At 42.0% G+C, this 24,689-nt stretch overlaps 1 protein-coding gene and 1 long non-coding RNA gene across 4 annotated transcripts in view; one reads left to right on the top strand and one right to left on the bottom strand.

Moving 5' to 3' along the window:
• Positions 1 to 24,689, top strand: part of CDH12 (cadherin 12) — a 623,017-nt gene that overhangs the window by 448,383 nt on the left and 149,945 nt on the right. For both annotated transcript variants that reach the window (XM_030551749.1, XM_030551748.1), the window contains one exon: positions 3,764 to 4,058. In XM_030551749.1, the coding sequence (XP_030407609.1) occupies positions 3,764 to 4,058 (295 nt within the window). The remainder of the gene's footprint in view (positions 1 to 3,763; positions 4,059 to 24,689) is intronic.
• LOC115646188 lies at positions 5,903 to 11,212 on the bottom strand. 2 transcript variants are annotated; one of them, XR_003998965.1, is made up of 3 exons: positions 11,006 to 11,212; positions 10,718 to 10,807; positions 5,903 to 8,008 (listed from the first exon to the last, which is right to left on the bottom strand). It is a non-coding gene; the product is annotated as an uncharacterized LOC115646188 (long non-coding RNA). The 2 variants fall into 2 exon arrangements; XR_003998964.1 differs by lacking the exon at positions 5,903 to 8,008 and adding an exon at positions 9,608 to 10,311.

The following is a 24,689-nucleotide window of genomic DNA, read 5'->3' as shown; positions in this document are numbered from 1 at the left end:
CCTTTGAATCAAATATCTAAACAGTATTGTTAAATTTATTCACCTAAATTTGGGTTATTGCTGATTATGTACTCTATGTATCATATGACTTTTATGATATTTGTGTATATGTATTTGTGGATAATCTAAGCACTATACCCAGATGTACAAACACTTTTCTCAACCTATGTATTACATAATTTTTTTTAACATTAGCTTTAATATTTTTTTTATACCTAGCACACAATGGGAGGAGCACGCTATGCTAAAGTGGTGAGGTAATTTAAACCCCACCTATAAGGTAGCTAGATGCAGGGTCAGCTACCCATTACCTCAGAGAGGAGCAGGGATGGGCTAAAAAAGCTTAGGAAGGGGAATCCGTTTGTGTGAGTGCTTTTTCTAGCTCGCAAACCATGACCTCCTCCTGAGTCACAAGGACCTAGATTCAATTTCAAAAGAATGGGCTATAAATGTTAATAAATGTCTTCACCGCTTCCTTTGTAACTCAGCTTCTTGCCCCATTACTGAGACCATTTAGCTAGTTCTCAGTAATGCATTTTTGGTATAATTTACTTTCACTTTACATGTTTTCTGTATTGTGTTTTGCCTTCTACAATGCATAATATAAATAAAGCCAATAGCTGACTGCACGGTTTAAGAAAATTCACTCCAAAGCATTTTGAAAGTTTGTTTCCAGGCTATGTCCATTACAGCAGATCTGCTTACCCTGTATTAGATGGGACTAGGAGCATCTAAAATGTCCCCCTTTGTTTAAGTCTGTGGCAAACCAGGGAGTTCAGACTACTGTGACATAACTTTGGGCATCCATTAAAGTTTTCTAGCTTCATCTTAAATATGAGTGTGAAACCAATGTCAGCATGTAGAAAAGAAACCTGATGATATTATTTATTGTTACTATCATGGTAATTCCTGTCCCCACAAACAGGGATTAAAGCCTGATTCTATTAGGCACTATTCAAACAAACAACAAAAAAGCTAGTCCTTGAGCCAGAAGTCTTGTAGTTTGGGTTTTTATCCCATTAGGAATAAACAATTACCATTCCAACAGGCTGGCAAATGTGTGGAACTGTGAAGCAGAAACTACTGAGTTCCAGCCCTAGTTTTCCCTCTGAGGACAGGTCTACACTAGAGATTTACAGTGATGTTGGAGAAAAACTCAGTTCTCGCTTTTTTGTTTGGGTGCAGCAGAGTCAGATACTTTATTCTGTTTAGCAGCTACAACAGGAGAGAGTGCACTAGGACATAGGGTCTCCCCTTTTTAGACAGGTCTCTCCACAGGTAAACAATTACAGCAAGCATTTATACTTTTGTTACAGACAATAATAAGCAGCAGCTGCATTTTGTTTATACTTATATTTTATCCTAATATCTTATTTTTTTTACTTCTAAAAAACCTCAATCTATCTACACATTATCTACACAAAATCAAAACAACTTTTACACAATTCTCTTTTGCTCGCCTCACACAATTCTTGCTTCTACAAATCTTGCATTATTAAAATTACAATTAGCCTAACTTTTGCTAATAAAAACTATCATGCATTAATATCCCCTACAAATCCCTATCAATTCTTTCTATACTTCCACAATGGCACAACTGCACAGATGCAGCTGCACTGTTGTAGCACTTGTAATGAAGATCCTCTAAGTTTGCCATCGGCTTAATAACTCGTCCTCCATGAGAGGCAGGAGCTATGTCAATGGGAGAAGCTCTCCCACCAACATAACGCTGTTCACACTGGCAGTTAGGTAAATATAACTACATCACTAGGGGTCTGGATAATTCACATCTCTAAGAGACGTAGTTATACCCATAGGCGCTGACTCCGTGGGTGCTCTGTGCCCCAGGCCCCCCGCCCCAGCTCACCTCTGCCTCTGCTTCGTCTCCTCCCCTGAGCAGGCCACTGTGTCCTGCTTCTCCACACTCCCTCCAGCACTTGTGTTGCAAAACAGCTGTTTCACGTGGCAAGTCTGGGAGGGAGGTGGGAGAAGGAGGAACGCAGTACACTTGGGGAAGAGGCAGGGCCAGGGTAGGGATTTTGGGAGGGATCCAACAGAGGCAGGGAGGGGGTGGAGATGGGCGAGGGGCCAGGTGTGAGCTCTCATCAGTGCCATCAAAAGTTGGTGCCTATGGTTATACTGAAGTAATTTTTTATTGTAAACCAGGGCTCTCTCAGTAAAATAACTTAGGCCATGTCTACACTACCACTTATGCTGGCAAAACATATGTTGTTCAGCAGTGTGAAAAAACATCCCCCCCCGTGCAACATACATTTCACCAGCATAAGTGGTAGTGTGCATAGAGCTATGTCAGCAGGAGAGCTTCTCCCACCAACATAGCAACTGCTGCTCGTTGAGGTGGTTTTACCAGTTTCACCGTAAACCATTGTTTCTGTAAATCAACAGCACATTTGAGCACTTGCAATAAAATAAAAGTAGGATTGTTGTTTAACAAGAAATTAGAGCAAATGATGGAAATAAATGGTTACAAGACAAAGTAAAAAACAAACAAACAAAAAAAACCCCATGGATCTACATGTATCAATAGTTCTTTCCTAGCTAATAAAGTAAACCCCCACCCCAATTCAGTTTGTTGCAGAGCTGGCTGATTTCACAGGAACAAGAATGCCAACATTCATGAGCTCCTTGGTCATGCTCCACAAGGGGCTTCCTCAGCAAATGGATCACCAGTGCTTCTCCCTCCCTGTGTTATACTGAAAACAGTCTTTTGGTTTACAGTCACAGACAGGGTGAATCTCTCTCTTGTTCTAAAGTTCCTGCAAGTGGTTTTGATTGTTTGTCATTTATTGGGAAACTGCCAGAGGCAAAGTCCTAGTATCACACAAGGCTAAACAATTGAGCTTTGCATTGTGTCACTGGTTAAATAGGACAAGGGGGCAACTTCTCCCTGCCCAAAAGGGCCATCACCAAGGCTCATTATCCACTAGGGACTACTTTTTTTTTATTCCTAAAAATATTACCTGTACATACATCTTGCAATTATTATAAGCTTTCTCTAGATACTTTATGGGTAAATATCCTGTAAGATGTGTGTTTGGTGTAGTGAGACTGTGAAGTCTGAGGTGAGAGATGTTTGTAAAGAGCAGGCGGCCCTTTGCCAAGTGGTTGCTGTGTCACAGGGTATAATGAAACTACTGTAGTTCACAGTAGGGAGTGTGCTAAATGATTACTATTTGAACATTGAAGTCAATGGGGTTGCATGGGTGTAAGTGAGGGTAGAATCTGACCTTAAATGCGTTCTAATTTCAGCTTCCTGGCTTGCTTAGAATCAAGTTATAACATAGTAAATTCATTATGCCTTTTAAACAAAGTTTGGAGTTTTAAAAAACCTATCATCTAAAAGCAAAACTCAGTCATAACATCTGCATGTGTGTAAAAGCCAAAGGAATCTCATGTGTTTGACACACAATTGCAAATCAGCTCATGTTTGCTTTAAACTAGGCCGAAGTTTGCTTAAAGTGGTAGCCAACCTTCTGATGAACTTGGTTTTAGCTTTAAATTTGTAGTCAAAACCTGGTGCATTTGAGCTTTTATGGTAAGGAATTTGCATGGCTCTAATTAGTTAGGATTTTGAAATACTTCTTTCCTAGATATTAGTAACTGATACAAATGATCTTTGGTATATTGCCAGCCATTTCCTCTTATACCTAAATGACATTAAGAGGGCACAAAATAATCTGTCTTCCAGCACAGAATGACGCATTAATATTCCCCCCCCACCTTCTTTTTTTCTTTTGTTAAGCTTCATTCTGACTTGGACAAGGGAGCGGGCACTGTTAAATACACCCTCTCAGGAGATGGAGCTGGCACAGTGTTTACCATCGATGAGACCACAGGGGACATACACGCCATAAGGAGCCTTGATCGAGAAGAAAAGCCTTTCTACACACTCCGTGCTCAGGCTGTGGACATAGACACCAGGAAACCACTGGAGCCTGAATCAGAGTTCATCATCAAAGTGCAGGACATTAATGATAATGAGCCGAAGTTCCTAGATGGTCCATATGTTGCCAGTGTACCAGAAATGTCTCCAGTGGGTGAGTAATAAATATACACCTCTTTATAACTAACTAGATCCTACCTACTGGTTTTCAATGTTAACTTCCTACTGAGGAAGCTGCAGGGGAAATTTAGCTGCTAAAATTCGTGGTTAGAACACAGAAAATGGCTGGGTTTGTTCTTAGGAATATACAGATTTCAATTTTATTTTAGCATTATCTTCTTACATTCAAGTCTCTTCTCTTCCCCACAGTTAATACATAAGTGGCTACCAAGGGATTTAAGTCATAGCCTGCACGGAGAAGGATTGGGGGCAAGTATGTTTAGGGCTGTTCAGCAGTAGGAGCCAGGATAAGTCAAACAAAATGGGTCGGTGGGCTTTGTGAGGAACGCAAAAAGGAAGGGTGTTTTGCACATTGTAGTGTGCTCTCTCCTTGCACCAGCTCAGTTGTCCAGAGCAGAGGCTTGGCATAGAACCATAGCACCAGGCTATCTCCTACCCCTGCTCCACATGAGGGTGCTAGTTTCACACAGTTTTTGCACTTAGGGTGATCATGGCAGGTGCCTGTGCAGTGGTACAATAGGGAAAAGACTCTTGGTGCCTGGTCCCCACTACTTTGTGCATCCACTTGGACAGCCACAGTCTGGCTCTTAAATGGTCACAAACTGTGCTCACATCATGATCAGCTATCCATACAACCTGGGGATAGAAACAAGGATTTCAATTCAAACAAGAACCAGTTTCTCTCCCAAGGTAGCACTACCTGACCAACAATAATTTTGCTTAGTTCTGATTTATGGGGTAGGGGGAAGGAGCTTTCACATATCCATGTATAGGTTGCCTGGTTGCTGCTGTTTATTACCTCCTGCACTCACTCCAAAACCGCTACCCCTTTTCCTAGCACAATCACAGATCAGAGTTGCTCATCACCTCCTAGGCTATAATTTAAAACTCCAAGTATGAACAATTGGTAAGGCTGTCTGTCAGGGTCTCTTTCCCACTTTGAGCTTTAGCATCCAGAAAGTGGGGACCTGCCTGTTCCCTTCTAAGCTTAATTCCTAGCTTAGATCTTATCACGCTGCCACTAACCCAAAATATAGTGTTTGAGTACACTCCATGCCCCCCAAAACCTTCCCTGGGGAACCCAAGACCGAAACCCCCTGGGTCTCAAAACAAAGGGAAATAAACCATTCCCCCCTCCTTTCTTCCTCCCAGATTTTCCCCTCCCTGGGTTACACTGGGAGATCACTCCTTGAATCCTAAAACAGAGAGGAAATTCACCTTCCTTTCCCTTCTCTCCCCCTCTCAGATTCTCCCTGAGAAGGAGACAATGATCCTAACACAGAGCGAAATTAACTTTTCCCTCCCCCTTCTCTCCTTTCCCCCCACCAATCCCTGGTGAGTCCAGACCCCGTCCCCTGGGAACTCACACAAGAATAAAAACATATCTATCAGGTTCTTAAAAGAAAAGCTTTTAATTAAAGAAAGAAAAAAGTAAAAATTATCTCCGTAAAATCAAGATGGAAAAATGTTACAGGGTCTTTCAGCTTCACCTAGACCAGAGGGATTCCCCCTCCCAGCCTAAGTATACAAGTACAGCAAGCAGAGTTAAAATCCTTCCAGCAAAATACACATTTGCAATAAAGGAAGAAACAAATACCTAATCCACCTGCTATCTAGTACTTACACTGTAGAATAGAAGAGACTTTTTCAGAAAGACTGGAGAAATCTGGTTACATGACTGGCTTCTCTTAATCCCAAGAGAGAACAGAGAACAAAGAAAAACAGCACACAAAGAAAAAGACTTCCCTCCACCCAGATTTGAAAGTATCTTGTCTCCCGATTGGTTCTTTGGTTAGGTGTCAGCCAGGTTCACTGAGCTTGTTAACCCTTTACAGGTAAAAGAGACATTAACCCTTAAGTATCTGTTTATGACACTGTCTAACTCTGAAACTGTAGAGATGACTTTTCCTGGCCCTCTAACCAAACAGCACATATAATGGAGACTGGATAGACTATCATGGGGGCAAAAAAAAGGTTAGCCAGCTACCTAAATTGTCTTATGGAATTAACTGGGATGTATATGAAATTTGTATATGTGATATGATCAGGCAGTCAGCTCATGTTATCATCCTGACCTAACAAGTGGGTTCAGAGAAGTTCGCTGAGTTATAAAAATATACATGCAGTTCAATTAGTTAATAATAGAAAGGACTGGTTAGATTTTGAGTACAAAATATAGTTCCCATGAGAGGATGTATCAGATAGTAAATGGATGCTAATAGGATATGGTCTTACACCAAAGGACAAAAATAAATGATGACCAATATCACTGTTTGCATGATTAGGGAATTCTTTTCTCTTATTGCTGAAAGGTATGTTTATATAGAAACTAACAAAATAGAACCAGATGTCTTGCATGAGGAGCTGCCTTCAGGTTCTGCTGTGCAGTATGTCTATTACGCTGCACTAAATACCATGAGCTAGATTCACTAAGGGGCTTAGGTACCTAACTGCCCTCGTAGGTGCCCATGTCCAAAAAATAGGCACCGCTGACATTCAAATACCCACTGCTCTGCTGCTGCCTAACCCAGTAGGCACCTAAATCCTCATATATGACTAGATTTCCACTGGTATGGCTGCCCAAAGCTGCTGAAGTTCTGACAATGGTCCTACAGCTAATCTGAGCTGCTTGCAGCTGTGGGACATGTCTAATCCCCATCAGGATTCTCAAACTAGGTGTTTCCCTGCCTATCTTGTCTCTGGGGACTGATCCAATAGGCATCTGCTGAGCAGGCCTAAAAATTTCCTAAAAGACAGCCGGGGGCAAGCAAGTCTGGAATTTTTAAGGCTGGTCAATGGATATGTCCCAGAATACCCAATAGCCCAGCAATTAGGGCATTCATCTGGGATATCAGAGACATACGTTTGACTTTCCACTGTGCCTACAAAGAGGCATTCTCTTATGGTATCCTCTTATCAGGTCTGTTTGTTCTCCAGTTGTTTTCTCTGCCCCTAGAAGATATGATCATAGCAGCTCCAACTGCACTTTAAAAGGAGAAGTTAAAAATTGTTTTCTTCTTTACAACCGTTCCTGGTGGATTTTCATCCATGTCCTAAGCATACACTTTCACTTCAGTGATTGTCTGTTACTAAAGTGAGTCACAATCCTCAGCTCCTAGATTCCCAGAAATTGTCCAGAAATGCCTTCTGTCATTTATGATTAGCCAAGAAATTGGGACTTTTCTTCTCAGACGCAAATCTTACCACTGTTATTGGTGCTCTGTGGATACTACCTGAGACAAACCTTGAAGACCTCTTGGAAGTTTCAACTGTGCAGGATGTGACTTCCTCTCTTCTAAGTAGAGTCCCCAGACAAGAAGATTCTACACTTGTCCTTTGACCTCTGCCCTGGCAACTGGTTCACTTTTAGGTGAAATAAGATTGGATACCATGTACAAATCCCCCAATGGTCACAGATTCCATTATCATCTTATATACTCAACTATTGAACTGCATAGAGATTAAGCATTTTGTTTGACTCTGCTTGTAAGCTCATTGAAGCAGAGGACATGAGGATAGTACACTCATTCGCAGGCCTTCTCCCCTGGAATTCTCTTCAGCTGGAAGTTACATTCTACAAACTGCTATGCACATTGAGGACTTCCTTTTTCCTTGATACTTTCCCATCATAGCCCTTGTATGTACAGTAATACATTGCAATGAATGGATTTCAGTATCTGTTTTCAGTGTTGACAGGTGATGATTTACATAGCAAGTTAAAAGTGTTTATTCATAGAGTGTTTTATGGTGAAGAAGTTCTCGTAGAAAGGACAACTGAAGACTTAAAGGAATAACATGGAGTTCCTTAGGGAAATACTTTTCAGAGGGTGCCAGAGTTTCTTGTTTCCTCTTTGATTACTAATATTATTGCCTCTCCAAAATTGTAGTGGACTACGAAGTATGTATTCTAAATTGTTGTACAAGCTACACAGAAAGAAGATTAGAATGTAAAACAAATATTTCAGAAATATATAAATTGTCATACTAGGTCAGACCCGTTGTCCATCTACTCTGATATCCAGTCTCTAACAGTAGTCAGTACTAGAAGTTTCAGAGGAAGGTGCAAGAAGTACTATTTATTTATTTATTTACTTTAAAATAGTAGAACACTTTCAGAAGTTTCTGTTTTTAAAGACTTTAATTATTAAGTTATAGAGTTCCACACATAACAGAAAACAAAAACACAACAAAACAGAACCAACACATACAGACATGTACAAGTAAGGGATGCAAAGATATCTGGAGGCAGGGCATGTGTGTGTATAACTGAGCCCATTTATAAGAAAATATTGCCAGTGTTGTCCTTTAAGTTTGTGGTTTTATTTATTTTTTTAATTAAGTACAGGTGTAGGGTGACCAGATGTCCCGATTTTATAAGGACAGTCCCAATATTTGGGGCTTTTTCTTATATAGACTCCTATTACCTCCCATCCCCATCCTGATTTTTCACACTTGCTGTCTGGTCACCCTATACAGGTGACAGTGGGAATTATTCTGTTTCTGCAACTTTTAATTAATAAGTATCTAAAAATGGGTGCCCTAAAATATTTATATTATTGTTTTACTTGAAAATTCTATTTGATATAGCTTTAGTACTCACTCTGTATCATGATTGTGATAAAGCAGGACTCACCACCGCGGTGAATCTTGCTGGCCATTCTGGGAATTAGCTCTCGGCCCTTGCAATCCGCCTTCAGCTAATGGTGTCATGCCTGCTGTCACTGCTGTCTCCACTCTTTGGACCTGCATCGTCCCTGGACTGCAGGGTCCTCTTCTGGGCATGGTCCTCCAGCTGTGCCCTTACTTTGGTATCTCCCCCACTGCAGGGGACTGGCAGTCCTTAGTCCTGCCACTTGCGTCAGCGGTCAACTGCACTCCAAGATCCAGCCCCTCTCCTCATGGGCAAACTGCAGTCTGGATACTTGCCACTCTCCTCATTGGCAAGTGGGAGACCCAGGTGCACCCACTACTCTAGGTCTCTACCCAGGGACCCTATAGCTGGCAGCTACCTACTGCCCTCCTCCAACCTATTCCCTATTTTCCCTGGGCCACTTCCCCCGTAGTCCTAGCACCATCTTAGCCCTTGTAGCAAGGCCCCAGCCTGGCAGTGGTCAGCCAGCAGCTCACCCTCACCCTCGCACTCTGCTGCCACTGCCCCTGCCCAGCACTGTTCTATCTATGACACTTCTTCAGGCACAGGGGCGGTTCCAGGCACCAATGCACCAAGCATGTGCCTGGGGCGGCAAGCCATGGGGGGCGACCTGCTGGTCGCCGTGAGGGCGGCAGTTAGGAAGCCTTCGGCGGCATGCCTGCAGGAGTTCTGCTGGAAACACGGCTTCAGCGGGAATTCGGCAGCAGGTATGCTGAAGGTGCCGGACCAGTGGACCTCCCGCAGGCATGCTGCCAAATCCATGTTACCAGCAGACCTTCCACAGAAACACCACCAAAAGCCGCCTGACTTCTGTGCTTGAGGCGGCAAAATACATAGCGCTGCCCCTGTTCAGGCAGCCAGTCCTCCTCCCTTGCCTTCCAGGGAAAGACTCCCTTGTGCTCTGCTGAGCAGCCCTTTATATATGGTCCTCGCTGATCATGACTGGCTGCTCCAGCAAGCCTTCCCCCTATTGGTGGGCTCAATAAACCCTTTCCTGATTCATGGGTTCTGTGCAGCCTCCCTGGTGCTGCTTTTTAACCCCTTCTTCTCCCTCTGTGGGGCACCTGCCCCACCACAATGATACTAAAGTTATCTATATAAATGTTTTAAATTTGGTATCCTCCTGCTGCAACAAACATCTCTTTGATAAGATTTTTGGAGAAGTCTGAGGGTATGTTGCCCACCAAGAAGGAGGGGTGCAAAGGAGTTTCTGTAAGTGGCTGACTAGTTGCATGCCTGTTGAAATAATTAGTTCAATGCTATTGTGATTTGATTGTATTATGAATGATGTGTTAGGGCTTCTAGAGATTTGGATCGGCATTTTTAAAAAATATTATTTAAAACTAAATACATAAATAATTGAATGTGTAGTGTGTTGTTCAAAAGAATAATTATAATTTGATTCTATTTGCCAGATTCTAGATGAAGGTGTCCATACTATACAGTAGGGCAGGGGGGATGACATGGTATCTATCTCTCCCTTTTCTGTGCTTCCCAGCTATTTTGTATGATGGATAGTGCCCATAAACTCATTTCTTGCATTTAACTTGGTCCTAGGGTGTAGTGTTGTAATTGCCTACCAAGAAGAAACATAGAGACCATCCAGATAAATTACAGTGTTCAATAAGCAAACTAATTAGTGAAGTGTTAGTAAAAAATGCAGAAGATTCCATGTTTATATATGGAAGTAAGGTGAATGTGAGAAAACATGCACATTTCTCAGTTAGGACCAACAGATAAAATTACAGGGGCATATACTAGACATTCTATACATTCATATTAAATTAAAGTAAAGTCTCTTCACCATATTGCTACCCCAGGAAAATTATTCCTCTGTTTTTACCTTTAGCTCATTCTCACTTATATGATCCACCTTGCCATAATGTCACCATAATAACAAGTAATCACTTTTTAAATATCAAAGGTCAGCTCACTTAGAACAGTGTGCCCAAGCAGTTCTGGAGAGCCAAAACAGTATTTACCAGGGAAACATCAGTCCAGCTGCCCATATTATTCTTTCTGGTAGCACCCCAAAATTCCAATCAGACTCAGGCCCCATTGTGTTGTGTGCTCTGCAAATACAAATGAGAAAGTTCCTGTTCTTAAAGGCTTACAGGTTTAATAAACCAAACAGATTAAGGGTAGGGGGTAGGATACAACATGCAGGACAGTAAACCTGATATAGAATTGCCAAAGCTTTTTTATATTGCATTTTTTTAAGTGGGAGTGAAGGTAGAGAGGAAAAGAAAGGAAGGAAAAGCAGTAGTCACTGTCTGTCAACTGCCCAGCCGTGATCATCAGGGTGGGTTTTATAATCTTCATAGCAGAAGAGGGAGTTGATGGAAGATGAGGTCATGGCTGCTTGGATTTTATCAGGGAATTTTTCCAATGCACAAGGAGCAGCCCTAGAAGAAAGCATAGAGGTGTTTAAAGGAGAAGAAGACAGGTAGGGCGCAAAGGCTAGGAATGCTGGTTGAACTGAGTAGGGCTTGATGTCATGATAGATTAGCAGAACATATAGATACAGTGTTAAAAGTTATGAAAGACCTTAAAGTTGACAAATAATACTGGCTACTGTGAGCCCATCTGAAATGAAAATGAAAAACATACTGGGCTGAGTCCTGCAAACCCCTTAGAGCACAGTGATTGTAAGTGAGAAATTGCTAAAACTAAAGCTAGGTGAAAACTGATTAAACAGTTCTTGCTAATTCATAGCCTTAACGTTTTGAAGGATGTGAAAACTCAAAAAGCGATATGTAGTAAAAAACACACGTCCAAATAGTTGCCAGCACTATGAAATGTACTTTTCCTATGGGTATGTGAGCCATCTCATCTATATTTGGACACAGCCTTTGATATGTTTAACTAGAGATGTAGCAAGCCAAAATCCCATCTTGGAAGACCCTCTCAGCACTGGCGAAGTTCAGATCCAAACCTAGATCCAAACTTTGCTCCTGGCTCTTCTCAGTGTAATAGCTCAGCCAATACACTGGATCCCATCACCCCAAAATTCAGGGATCTTCAGACCCAGACCTTGAAACTCATTTGTACACTTAACCAGCTAGCATTTTGGCTCTCAGAGTCAACTATTGTTTTTACACTGAATGGACCTGTTAGGCACTTTTGATAAACTGAATATCAGTTGCTTGCTGAGGAGTGAATACTGGTACACATAATCATACTGAGGTCTAGGAGAGGTTGTATTAGATAGTTACGGGTATGTGTTGCTTTTGTCACTGAAGCTACTGTTGAAGTAAAGATACTGCAATGCATTGGTATTGGCTTGAGATGTGTAGGAATTATTTTTGTATAGGCACAAAGCATCTCTAAACATACAACATGCATCAATAGTTGCTTTAGTAGCCACTGATCAACAGTAAATGTTAAAAATTAACAAGAAGTTTCTTTTCTCTTACCACACAACAACTCTAAACATTAAATATACTTTTTAGCAGGATCTGCTCTCTTGGTCACCAAATGGTTCTAAACATTAAACATATTTTAAAAGTATTACTTCTCCCAGCCACCAAGTGCCTGTAAACATTAAATATGTTTTATAAAAACTGCTTTTCCAGTTACTGGCTGAGTGGCTATGGACATAATTTTTCTTTAAAGTTGCTTTCCAGCTACTGAGCTATTTTTTTTTCTATTAGCTGCCTTCTATTTATACTTCTCACACAAGAAAGCAAGCGCAAGACCTCATTGTCACAACTCAGCTTTTAGTTTATGACAAGCAATCATGTCCCGGTCATGGTACCCTCATAAAGACATTGTGGATAATGAGAACAAGCTGAGATTTAAACTGATTATAATAGATATACAGCCTATATATCTATATATAGATATATAGGCATCAGGCGCATCTTCATTCTCTCTGCCTCCTCGCCTCCCTCCCTCCCCCACATTTTTGAGTGTATAATTCTGCAGTGAACACCAAAGAGTAAGCAGACATGAGCCATCTGCAGCATTAGGGCAAGCTGGTCTAAAAGACCAGACACTGATGGATTGCATGAATCAATTGAGGCATGAGCAGCCTTAGAATAGGACAAAGCAGAAGGCAAAATGTTCTCAAGATTGCTAAGCAAATGGGAATCAGCAAACCATACATGATTAATGACTTTAATTCTAGGTGTAGAAATAACTCCATGTGGCAAACTAGCTACAATCCCAGGAAGGCTCAAAGTGACAAGAAAGTGATCACAAGTAGTTGGATTAATAAGAGTTTAAAGAGGAAAATCACTGATCACAAACATGACGAAAATGACAATTTCTCCTTTGTTTATGGGTTGTAAGGGTTTACAATATATAGTCCAGGTGTTGGACATAAAAGTAATCTTTTAGACAAATTACATGTAAAATAAAGTTTTAAAATCCATTAAAAATATTATAAAAAGGAGTGACAGAATACAGTACAATCTGTTTAAACGGCATGCCTAAGTGTGCCTGTCTGTGCACTTTAGTGCTTGTGAGTCCTCTGTTGAGCCACAGATCAAATACAACATGGGCAGAAGCAATAAAGATTTCCCTCATGCTGCCCTGCCCAAGCACCTTGTCCTGATCTAGAGAGAGATGTGATGAAGGTTTAAACTCTGTGCCCCTTCAGCCTTTGGCCAATAAGGTTGCCAACAGAGCTGATCAAAAAATTTCCAGCAGAACAACTGGAAAATCTAGTGGAAAATATGGTTTCAACTAAATCAAAATATTCAGCAGGAACATGTCAGTTCTGTGTAAACTTTTGATGGAAACCAGGAAGGAAGACTGGTTGGACAACCTGTCTGGTTTCCTGCCAGCCAGCCATCTGCCTTGCCAACTAGTGAGCAGTTGGGCTGGCAGGAAATCAGACAGGCTGGCTAGTAGCTCATCTGGCTGGCAAGCTTGCCAGCTGCCTGACAAGCTGGCAGGGGAACTGGGCACCCCATCCACCCACGAGCCAGTTGTCTGAGAAGCCAGAGAGCCAGAGAGTTCACCCAGCTGGGGGAACTGGCTGGTTTGCCTGTTGCCGAACTGGTTGGCTGGTGGAAGGGTAGGCTGGCCGGGCAGCCAGGCACACGGCCAGTCAGTAAGCCAGCCAGCTGCCCCACTGCCTGGCAAGCAATTTGGGGAGCACCAAGAAGGATAGTTCCATTTTGCTGGAAATTCCACAATGTTGATGTTTTGTTCTGATAGAAATCAAAACATCAACAATCCGGAATTTCCTGCAAAATGGAAATTCCACCTTCTGGTCAGCTCAGATTGCCAATGATGGCCATGTTTTTTGTTATGTGCACATCGTCCCACTAGGAAATGGCTTGAGACCATTGTTATTTATCATTTATTGAGCACTGCTGCTGTTCTTAGCACTGTACACAACATAGGGTACATGTATACAGCATTCAGGAACTGTTATTGCAGCATGTATAGACATACAGTGCCATCTTGAGTAACAATAGCAGTGAAGTCAGAACATCATGGCTAGCCCCTTGAGTATGTATGTATGGTTCTGGATGAGTGGGGCTTGCCTGTGCCACCACCTCCGCTGCCTTGCTAGGTTAAAGCAACCTCAGATCTGTCTACATGGGCTGCAATCCCACCTACTGATTGCAAGAAAATACAATCACTGCACCAAGAAGTTTATAATCTAAGTGAAACAGATAATGCAGTTGAGACACACAATACTCTGGATTTCAAGGAGAAGGCACAGTTGCTGAATGGTGTGAATGTCACATTTTCTTTAAGTTGAATATTAAGACTTAAGGCTTGGTTCTCTCTTGCTCTACATCATATATAGTCATTTACATCAGTAAAAAGTTGGTTTGAAACAATACCAAATCAAAATGGCAACAGTTTAGATCCAATTTGCACACCCTGTGCCGTGTTCTGACTGCACAAGGTGCAACACACTGAAGGAGCTGACCTGTATTTAGGGGATTGGTATTGAAGCACATTTTAAAAAGGGATTGGAATTAACTGGTAGTTATTTAGCATACCCAAATAGGAAAGGTGTTTCAGTCATAAGGCATAGTTTGGAAGGAAGTGGGAAGATGGGTGAGAAAATGTACAGGAGAGATGTGTAAATAGATATTTTGGGAATACTGTAAGTTATGGATATACAATACAAGAAAATGAGATCTGAAATTTATGCTTGGGTAGAGTGCACCCAGCAGAAATGTTTAAATAACTCATCAATGCAAGGTCCTTAAGAAAGCATCTCAAACTTCTAGGATTAAATAAAGCAACTAATTATTTACCCAAATAGCATTTTATTATTTGAGCCATCACTATTAAGATTTTCAGAATAAGAAGCGGTTTTTTTTCTCCCAACTATGAGTAAGAATGGAAAGGAACTTAAGACAAGTGTATGTTATAATACGTTAATTAGCTAATTATTTAATATAGGAAGGTTTTGTAAAAGTGGTACCTAGAGGCTGACTTCAATATTCTTTCCTTATCCTCTCTGGAGCTGCCTCTGTCTGTCTGTCTGTATGTCTTACTTCTACTCGAGGTGGCTCTTCTCTAATATACAATAGGTATGTAGGTATGTGACACTGAGACGGATTCGTACAAGCTGACAAAGGCTTCACTGTTCTGTAATAGCAACTCTTAACAGGCCTGACAAACTCACTACACTTATCACACTACTTTCATTGTACGTATTCATAAAGAATGTCATGTGAGGTCTGCAGTAAAAGCTGAAGTGACACTGATAATTAATACTGTCGTGAAATGTATATACTCATAACATATAAGAAGCTTTCTCTGTGTATGTGTGTACACAAAGAGAGAGAAAATATGTTCCTAAAAGTCTAAATTAAGGCAGGGTTGACAAATAGGTTTCTGCCAGACAAAGGATGTGTATTCACCTGTTTTCCTTGGTTCACATGTGTTGCTTGATCTATTGATTGTATATTGATTATATTGGCTATATTAATTAATTCAGAATCCCCAATTAACAAATTAAACCTCTGAGATTTGATGGAGGAGGATTGCAGGACCACATAGGGACAGTGAGGTGGCTGAGTGGGGGCACAGAAACACATGGTGATGAGGGCAGGGTGTTCAGAGCCACATGGGGAGAGGGAGAGTGGGTGTCTGAGTGGGTACGGAGGGACATGTGGGCAGGAGGTGCAAGAACACATGGGGGTGCAGGACACATGGGGATAGAGTCAAATGTGCCTAACTGAATGGGAGAGACTAGGGGTTAGCCAGGGTCTGCATGGGGGAAGCTCCCTAACAATCCCTCCCACACCAAAAAAACCCAACCTGTTCTATACTTTTCCCACCCATATCCAACAACCTTCCAAGTTCACACCCAGGTTCCTTCCCAGCAATTACTTCATTCTCCCTCAGCTCCTCCATTAGCCCTGACTTCCCCAAGCTTTTGCACTGCTTCTGAGGGGTGTGGGAAATATGGTTCTGTAGTTTAAATGGATTATTACTCAGAGTTCTGTATTAATAGGCCTAGTAACATGACTATTTGTCAAAAAACAAAACAAACAAACAAAAAAAACATTGCCTGAATCTTTTTTGTTGTCTGTATAGTTACAGATATACCTGCTGACAAGTATTATGTAACAAATCACCAAAAATAATTGAAACTGATGTGATTATATTGTGTTATTTTGACAAATAAAATATGCAGAATTTTGCAGAATTTGAAAATATTGTGTGCAGATTTTTTTTTGTTACCGAATTTTTAATATTTTGGAACAGAATTCCCTCAGGAGTAGAGATTGTTGGACTGGATAACAGACTGATGTTGTCAGGGAGCTGACATTCAGTTGAGCACCATCAAGTCTCCCTCTCTCTTTTTCTCTGGAGGCAGGAGGGTAACAAGATGACATAGTCCTGGACACCGCCAAGAAAGTATCACAAGGCATAAGGATCACCCTTCTGTTCTTTGCTGGCCCCCCAGCATTCATCCCCATCTGTCTAGGCTACTTATTAATCCAAGAGTCCTCAATGCTAATAACATTCTATCAACCAAATATAAAGCAGCTGTCACTCAGGAAGGTTTTTCTTTTAATATTCTCCACATCCAGTGTCACAGAAGGAGAAAGGAAAGAGGATACAGACACATAATGGGGAAAGAACTCCCTGCATGAGCAGTATGAAAACAGATTAGAGAAAGGGAATGCTGAAGTTGAGAGTGTAAAAGAAATATTTGGTGAGCCCAGCGGGGGTCCTGGTTCAGAGTTGCACATTGAAAGTGAAAATGTAGAAGAGCGAGCAGGAAGCAGCAGTGAGACAGCTCATCAGTAGGAAGGTTGAAGTCCCTAAGGATAAGGATAGGGTGCTGGGAGCAGAGAAAGAGGAGAAACAAGTGTTGAAGTCAGAGAGGAACAAGATGATAGCTGTATTGAGGTATAGTTAATTGGGACAAACAAAACTCTCTTCGCAGAAGCCATTGAAAAGCCATCAGTAGTAACTTTCAGTAACTAATGGTCTGTGTTCGATTCAAATTGGCAATCAGAAAAGGAATGGCTGTAGATCTCATTACCAGTCCTCAGGGTCACCCAGTCCCCATTGCTGAGAGATATTTACTTTTATTTTATAATCTGCTTTAAGAATAAACAACAACCAAGATAACTCAAATAGCAACCATAAGGGAGAAGGGTAACAGCATGTAGTAAAAAAAGGGACATGGAGTGGGAAATGTCTGACACACAAACACCAATTCACACCTGTTATTGACTGGAAATAAGCTTTCAAGCAACCTTCCGCATACCATTGAATTGACCATTCACAACTAAATTCACAAAACCATTACACTATTCTTCTGAGTTTACGGTGTTCATTGGAGTTGCTCTTTTCTCTGGCAACTGACCCAGTGAAGTGGGTATATCATTTCTGGGATGCAAATTAGGTGGCAATCCAGTTATAAGTCTAAATACAAAGCATATATATTGATGTGGTAACAATATTATCATGGGTTCTACAACTGGAAAAGATCCGGTGAATCATGTAGTTCATCAGCCAGTGCAGATTTATTTATGTTAGAACAAAAAAAAAAAAGAGGCGTTCATCACTTAATCTGGTATAAAAGAGTATCCAAAATAACTTGAAAATATCTCATAATATGATACCCAGGATTCATATGACATGGGAACATCAGATTGGTAGTGCAGTATGCTCTCTCTGGCAGAGGCCAGTACATCAGAGGAATGTACAAAAACCCTGAAGCAGATAGTTATGCAATAATCTGCCAATAAGGGAGTTTCATCCAAACAACCATTACTAATATATGTCTTAAGAATTTATATCCCTTTTTGACCCTACTGAGTGTTATAGATGTCTCATACTTTTTTTTTTGATTTCCCATAAGTCTTGGCCTTGTGATCACTAGTGGGAGAGAGTTCTACAGGTTAATTATGTGTTATCTAAAAATTATTTCCTATTATCATTTTTAAATTTGCTATCTATCAATTTAATTGAATGTGCCTTTGTTCTTGTACTATGAGAAAAGTTAAGTAGAAACAGCAAGTTTGCCTTCTCTGTAATACTGATTATTTTATACTCTTTGTCTCATCTCAAAACTAAACAGTAATACTCTTTTAAAACTCTCCTAATATGAAAATCTTTCCAGACCTCTGATTATTTTCATCGCTTGCCTCAGAACCTGCTATATTCTGCTCCATCTTTTTAGCAATAAGTTAACTAATATTTTCAACAGACTCCAAATAATTCAGAAGAAAAAAATAAACATGTTGGAAGAGCAGGTTCAAATGCTCACCATTGCAGTTCATACTCCTGTGAGAGATGATACAGACACAGCTGGTCAAATTAGCAGCCCCTCTTGCTACTTCTTTGGTTCAATAATTCTAAACTCATCCAGTTTTTCCTGCTACTTGCACTCCATATCCGCCATCCCTAACAAAAACCTAACTCTGTCAGACAGCTTTTTGCTCACATGTAATGCTTACAAAAGCCTCTATTCACAGTTTTTTAGATCTAAACCAACAGTAATCACTGAACATAATCCAGTGAGACAAAACACCTTGCTGTTCAAATAATGGATGATCTTACTTGACTTACAGAGCTTTTCCAGCTGCTGTTGCTGTAGGAAAACCTTTCTTTCCTCTAAAAGCAAGTCAGGGGGGAGGGGAAAGATTTTTGATATCAGAAACTGATAAAATCTGAGCAGTGCTCCACATATCCAAAGTCTGTATGGAGAATGACAGATACACTTACTTGTTGTGATGATAGTGATTATTATTATTATTTATTACAGTAGCACCTAAGTACCTCAACCAAGCTGGAGACTTCATGGTGGTAGGCACTATAGAGACATGGAATGAAAGACAGTCGCTGCCCTGATGAGCTGATGTTTCTACATCAGTTAAGCTTTTATTTAAATCAAATCAATAAATAAGCTAATATTCTAGCCATTATCACTGTGAACTGAATGTTATGTGAATGCAGGGATGTGTTTCGGAATCCTCAAATGGGCAGCTTAAAATAATAGAGATGTGTTGAACTACTTATGGCCCATATGCTGGCCCCAAAACATAGCCCAAGAAACTGGGTGTGCACAAGGGGAGTAGCTGCAAGATTGTGGGAAAAGAATCCTTTCTTCCAGGCCACTGCATGCATGGAGCTCTGTGTGTTTGACTAGGACAGAATGCTTTAGCTAATATGTTCTAACTGACACTCTAAATCTCTAGTGTAAATAAGGCATCACAGGGTACTTCTATATGCTGTAGCCACTGGTGTGATTTGTAGCTCCTGTAGATGTATTCTCCCTAGCTGTAGTCTAGCTAGCTTGTTAAAAATAGAAGTGAGGACATTGCAATGTAGGCTCTGCAAGTGAGTATGTACTTCAGGGTGTCAGACAGGGTTGTGCAGCCCATTCTGACACCCGCAGCATGGCATCCTCACTTATGTCTAGGTGAGGTGGAGTGAACCTTCCAGCCTAGGTTGACAGACCTGGGTTAGTTGGGCTCTTGCTACTGCTCTAACAATAGCGGTATAGACAGCACTTTGAAGCTGAGATTCAGGTTCTGATGCCTGCCATCCTTCCTGGGCTTCAGAGCCAGAGCTCCAGCCTGACCCGCAATTTCAAAGCTGTCTAGACAGCTATTTTTAGAGTGCTAGCACAAGCCCCACTAACCCATATCTGTCAATCCAGGCTGGGTGCTAGGTCCTGCTTATTCTGAAATGCTTCATAGATATACCCCGGGGCAGATTTTTAAAGGCATTTAGGTGCCTAAGGATGCAGAAAGATGCCTAAGTAGGATTTTCAAAAGTTTCTAAAAACCATTGATTTCAATGAGAGGCAGGCATTTAGGCTCAGATTTTTAAAGGTTCTCAGTGTCACAATGCCTAATTGATTTAGAAGCCTCAATCTCATTTTCCAAAGGGATTTAGGCATTTAGGAGTCTAAACCCCATTGACTCTCAATGAGATTCAGGCTTCTAAGTACCTAAGCCCCTTCTGGAAATGAGATGTAGACTCCTAAGTCTGTTAGGCATTGCAATGCTGAGCACAGTAATACCTACAAATCATTAAAAATTTGGCCTTTGGGCAGTTGTGAAAATCCCACTAGGATTTAAAGATGCCTGTCTTCATCTTTAGGTGTTTAAATACCTTAAAATATCTGACCTTTAGCACCAGCTATTCAAAAGTGGCATCTGCTATGCCTATGTGAATATTAGGCACATTTTATTTGGATACCTGACTTTTGAAACCCAAATTAGAATTTTTTGACCTAAAAATGTGTAATGAAGTAGAGCTTCTGGTTACTTCATATATTGTATAATAGTTGCTGAGACTTCACAATCAGCTGTGTTCAGAAATCTTTTCTAAATAACTATGTCTTAAAAGTAGTTTCTTATAGTGAAGTTTGCAATTAAGACAGAAGGAACAGCAATTTGTTTTAATGGTTTTGAAAACTGTCCTCAATCACCACTTTTAAAATGTTATGCTCCATTCACGCTCAAAGCAAATCATGTTAACAGGAGCCATTTTTCAGACAGATTTCTTTAAAATCTATATCCAAGTAGGTTAATTTTACAATCTAGAGAAATACTAAATGATTCTGTGAATCTAGAATTATTGCATAGCAGATTATATTACAGTGCTGGAGACTTGGATCTGCAAGTAACTTCAGGACTTAACTTCTGCTCATATGTCCGGGAAGGGGAAGGATAGTCCAGCGTTAGGACCCTAGCCTTGTACCCAGACATTCTGGGTTCAGTTCCCTGCATTGCTGCAGAATTTGTGTGTGATCTTGGGCAAGTCACTTGGGCAGAATCCAAAGGATATTGTGTATTACAATGCTGAGTTTCATGGCATATAGACAATCACAGGAACAATGCTGCTAACCACAAAGCCTGATTTAGGTGCCTAGGTTCCATGTACAATGAATGAGAAGAGATAAATACCTAACAGTGTAATTCACAAAAGACAGTATTCTAGGCAGGGAGCTGCCTAAGCTAGCTAATAGGAGAGATGCTGACAGAAAGGTGTGTTCAGTTTAGGTGCCTAAGGTGTTTCTCACAAGAATGAGTTAGGCACCTTTCTTACGCCACATAAAATGAGGTGGGAGTTCAGCCACCTTCTAACTTTTAGCCCAGTTGTTAAATCAGCCACCAGCCATAGACTCATAGACTTTAAGGTCAGAAGGGACCATTATGATCATCTAGTCTGACCTCCTGCACAATGCAGCCCACAGAATCTCACCCACCCACTCCTGTATCAAACCTGTGTCTGAGCTATTGAAGTCCTCAAATCATGGTTTAAAGATTTCAAGGTGCAGAGAACCTTCCCCCTCCGCCCCCAGGGCTTCTGCCAATCTGCGCTGGAGGAAAATTCCTTCCCAACTCCAAATATGGCGATCAGCTAAACCCTGAGCATGTGGGCAAGACTCACCAGCCAGACACCCAGCAAAGAATTCTCTGTAGTAACTCAGATCCTACCCTATCTAACATCTCATCACAAAGCTATTGGGCATATTTACCACTAGTAGTCAAACACAAATTAACTGCCAAAATTAGGCTATCCCATTATACCATCCCCTCCATAAACTTATCAAGCTTAGTCTTAAAGCCAGATATGTCTTTTACCCACACTACTCCCCTTGGAAGGCTGTTCCAGAACTTCACTCCTCTGATGGTTAGAAACCTTTGTCTAATTTCAAGTCTAAACTTAGTGATGGTCAGTTTATATCCATTTGTTCTTGTGTCCACATTGGTACTGAGCTTAAATAATTCCTGTCCCTCCCTGGTATTTATTCCTCTGATATATTTATATTTATAGAGAGCAATCATATCTCCCCTCAGCCTTCTTTTGGTTAGGCTAAAGAAGCCAAGCTCTTTGAGTCTCCTTTCATATGACAGGTTTTCCATTCCTCAGATCATCCTAGTAGCCCTTCTCTGTACCTGTTCCAGTTTGAATTCATCCTTCTTAAACATGAGAGACCATAACTGCACACAGTATTCCAGATGAGGTTTCACCAGTGCCTTGTATAACGATACTAACACCGCCTTATCTCTACTGGAAATACCTCACCTGATGCATCCCAAGACCACATTAGCTTTTCTTACAGCCATATCAAATTGACGGCTCATAGTCATCCTGTGATCAACCAATACTCCAAGGTCCTTCTCCTCCTCTGTTACTTCCAACTGATGCCTCCCCAGCTTATGACAATAATTCTTGTTATTAATCCCTAAATGAATGACCTTGCACTTTTCACTATTAAATTTCATCCTATTACTATTACTCCAGTTTACACGGTCATCCAGATCTTCCTGTATGATATCCCGATACTTCTCTGTGTTGGCAATACCTCCTAGCTTTGTGTCATCCGCAAACTTTATTAGCACATTTCCGCTTTTTGTGCCAAGGTCAGTAATAAAAAGATTAATTAAGATTGGTCCCCAAACCAATCCCTGAGGACAGGGCCGGTGCAGGGAAGTTTCGCACACTAGGCGAAACTTCCACCTTGCAGCTCCCCCAGCTAACCCCTCTCCCCCACATCCCCCCATGGCAACTAACCCTGCCTGGGGAGACTTCCTCCACCCGGCAGCTAACCCTGCCTGGGGAGACTCCCCCCCTTCCATCTCCCGGCAGCTAACCCTGCCTCCCTCCCTCCCTCCTTCCCCCCCCCCCCGCGGCAGCTAACCCTGCCTGGGGAGACTTCCTCCCTTCCCCCCCGCGGCAGCTAACACTGCCTGGGGAGATTTCCCCCTTCCCCTGGCAGCTAATCTTGCCTGGGGAGACCTCCTGCGGAAACTAAGCCTGCCTGAGTAGCCTGCCCCAGCTCATCCCGGCTCCACCTCCTCCACTGAGCACGTTGATGCTGCTCTACTTCTCCTCCTCGACCAGGCTTGCGACGCTGATTAGAGGAGACTTAGAGCTGGGCTGTGTGCTCAGCGAAGGAGGCAGAGCGGAGGTGAGCTGGGTCAGGGAGCGGTTCCCCTGTGCGCCTCTCCCTCGTTATTGTGGGCAACCCTCTCCGCCCCCCCCCACCCAGTTCACCTCCACCTCCTCGCCTGAGGGGGCTTTTAGGCGCCCCCAACCACTAGGCGCCCTAAGCGGCCACCTAGTTTGCCTAAATAGTTGCACCGGCCCTGCCTGAGGAACTCCACTAGTAACCTCCCTCTAGCCTGACAATTCACCTTTCAGTACAAATGTGGGAGACTCAGGTTCAATTCTCCTCTTTAGATGAGGGGAAGAATGGATTTGAACAGCGGTCTCACACCTCTGAAGAGGGTTCTCTAATCACTGAGCTATAAGATATTCTCATATGAGGGTCCCTCAGTCTCTCCTGTGGAAGCTGCTCCACTGTCGATAAATAATGAACAAGTGGTTGGAGCAAGGGCACTGGATCCTGGGTCTCCCACTTTGTAGGTGGGTGCCCTGACCACAGAATCTTTCAATCTCTCTCTCTCTCTCTCTCTCTCTCTCTCTCTCTCTCATGCACGTGCATACCCAAGGACAATTTAAGTCCAACTTATCCACAGTGGAACAGCCATTGGGCAAAAAGAAAGTAGGAATTGCCTCAGTAGTCCAATGGTTAGGACATTCACCTGGAAGTTGGGAGACCCTAGATCCAGTCCCCCTGCTCCAATCACTGTTTCATTATTTATCTACAGAGAAACAGCTTCAGCAGGAGAGTTTGATGTTATCTCCACATAAGAATAGCTCAGTGGTTAGAGACATCTCCTGAGAGTTATGGGGGAGCCCTGTTCAAATCCTTTGTTCTCCTTAGGCAGAGGAGAGAATTAAACCTGGCTTTCCCACATTCTGCATGAACATTCTTTTCACTGGGCTAAAAGTTATGAGGCGGGCACCACCACCACCTTTTCCTCTCTCCAGATTTTGAATGGGACCCAAGCTGGTAGGCGGCCTCTGAGCATGCCTGCTGGAACCGTCCCTACACACAATTTAGGCAGCTGAACATATATCTGCCTCCAGTAGGTAGATTGCTCTGGGGCTTAGGCAGGAGTTAGGCAGCCAGACCCCTAAAGGGAGACAGCAGTGCACATGTTCAGAGACAGAAACTTAGGCTCCTAGAAAACTTATAACCTGGAAACTTAAGTGCCAACGTGAGTGTAGGCACCTACTGACTAGAGCAGCAGTTTTGTGGATCACACTGAAGCCAGATCTGGTACTTATGTGCCTAAATCTGGGGTTTAGGGACCTAAGTACTTTTGTGGATCTGGGACTCAGTTTCCCTGCATGTTAGCTCCCTATCTGTAAAACTTGGATGATAGTATTTTTCTGCCTCACGGGGGTGTTGTTGATACACTGGAGGCAGAAAAGTGCTTAGATACAACAACAATCGGGATGGTATAAGTACCTAAGTTGTCAGGGGAGAGTATGCATTACAATGCTTGTGCACACTTGTCACTCATTGGATCCATAAATCCAGAATGATGCAGCAAAGATGGGTGGGGAAGGGAATTGGAGGAGATCCACAGGAGAGAAAATAAGTTGTGTGTGCGTGTGTGTGTGTGGTGCAGGAGGCAATCG

This window comes from Gopherus evgoodei, chromosome 2 (genome assembly GCF_007399415.2).
Source record: "Gopherus evgoodei ecotype Sinaloan lineage chromosome 2, rGopEvg1_v1.p, whole genome shotgun sequence".
NCBI lineage: Eukaryota > Metazoa > Chordata > Testudines > Testudinidae > Gopherus > Gopherus evgoodei.
The sequence above is the reverse complement of the archived record's forward strand: the minus strand, read 5'-3'. Positions and strand labels throughout refer to the sequence as shown.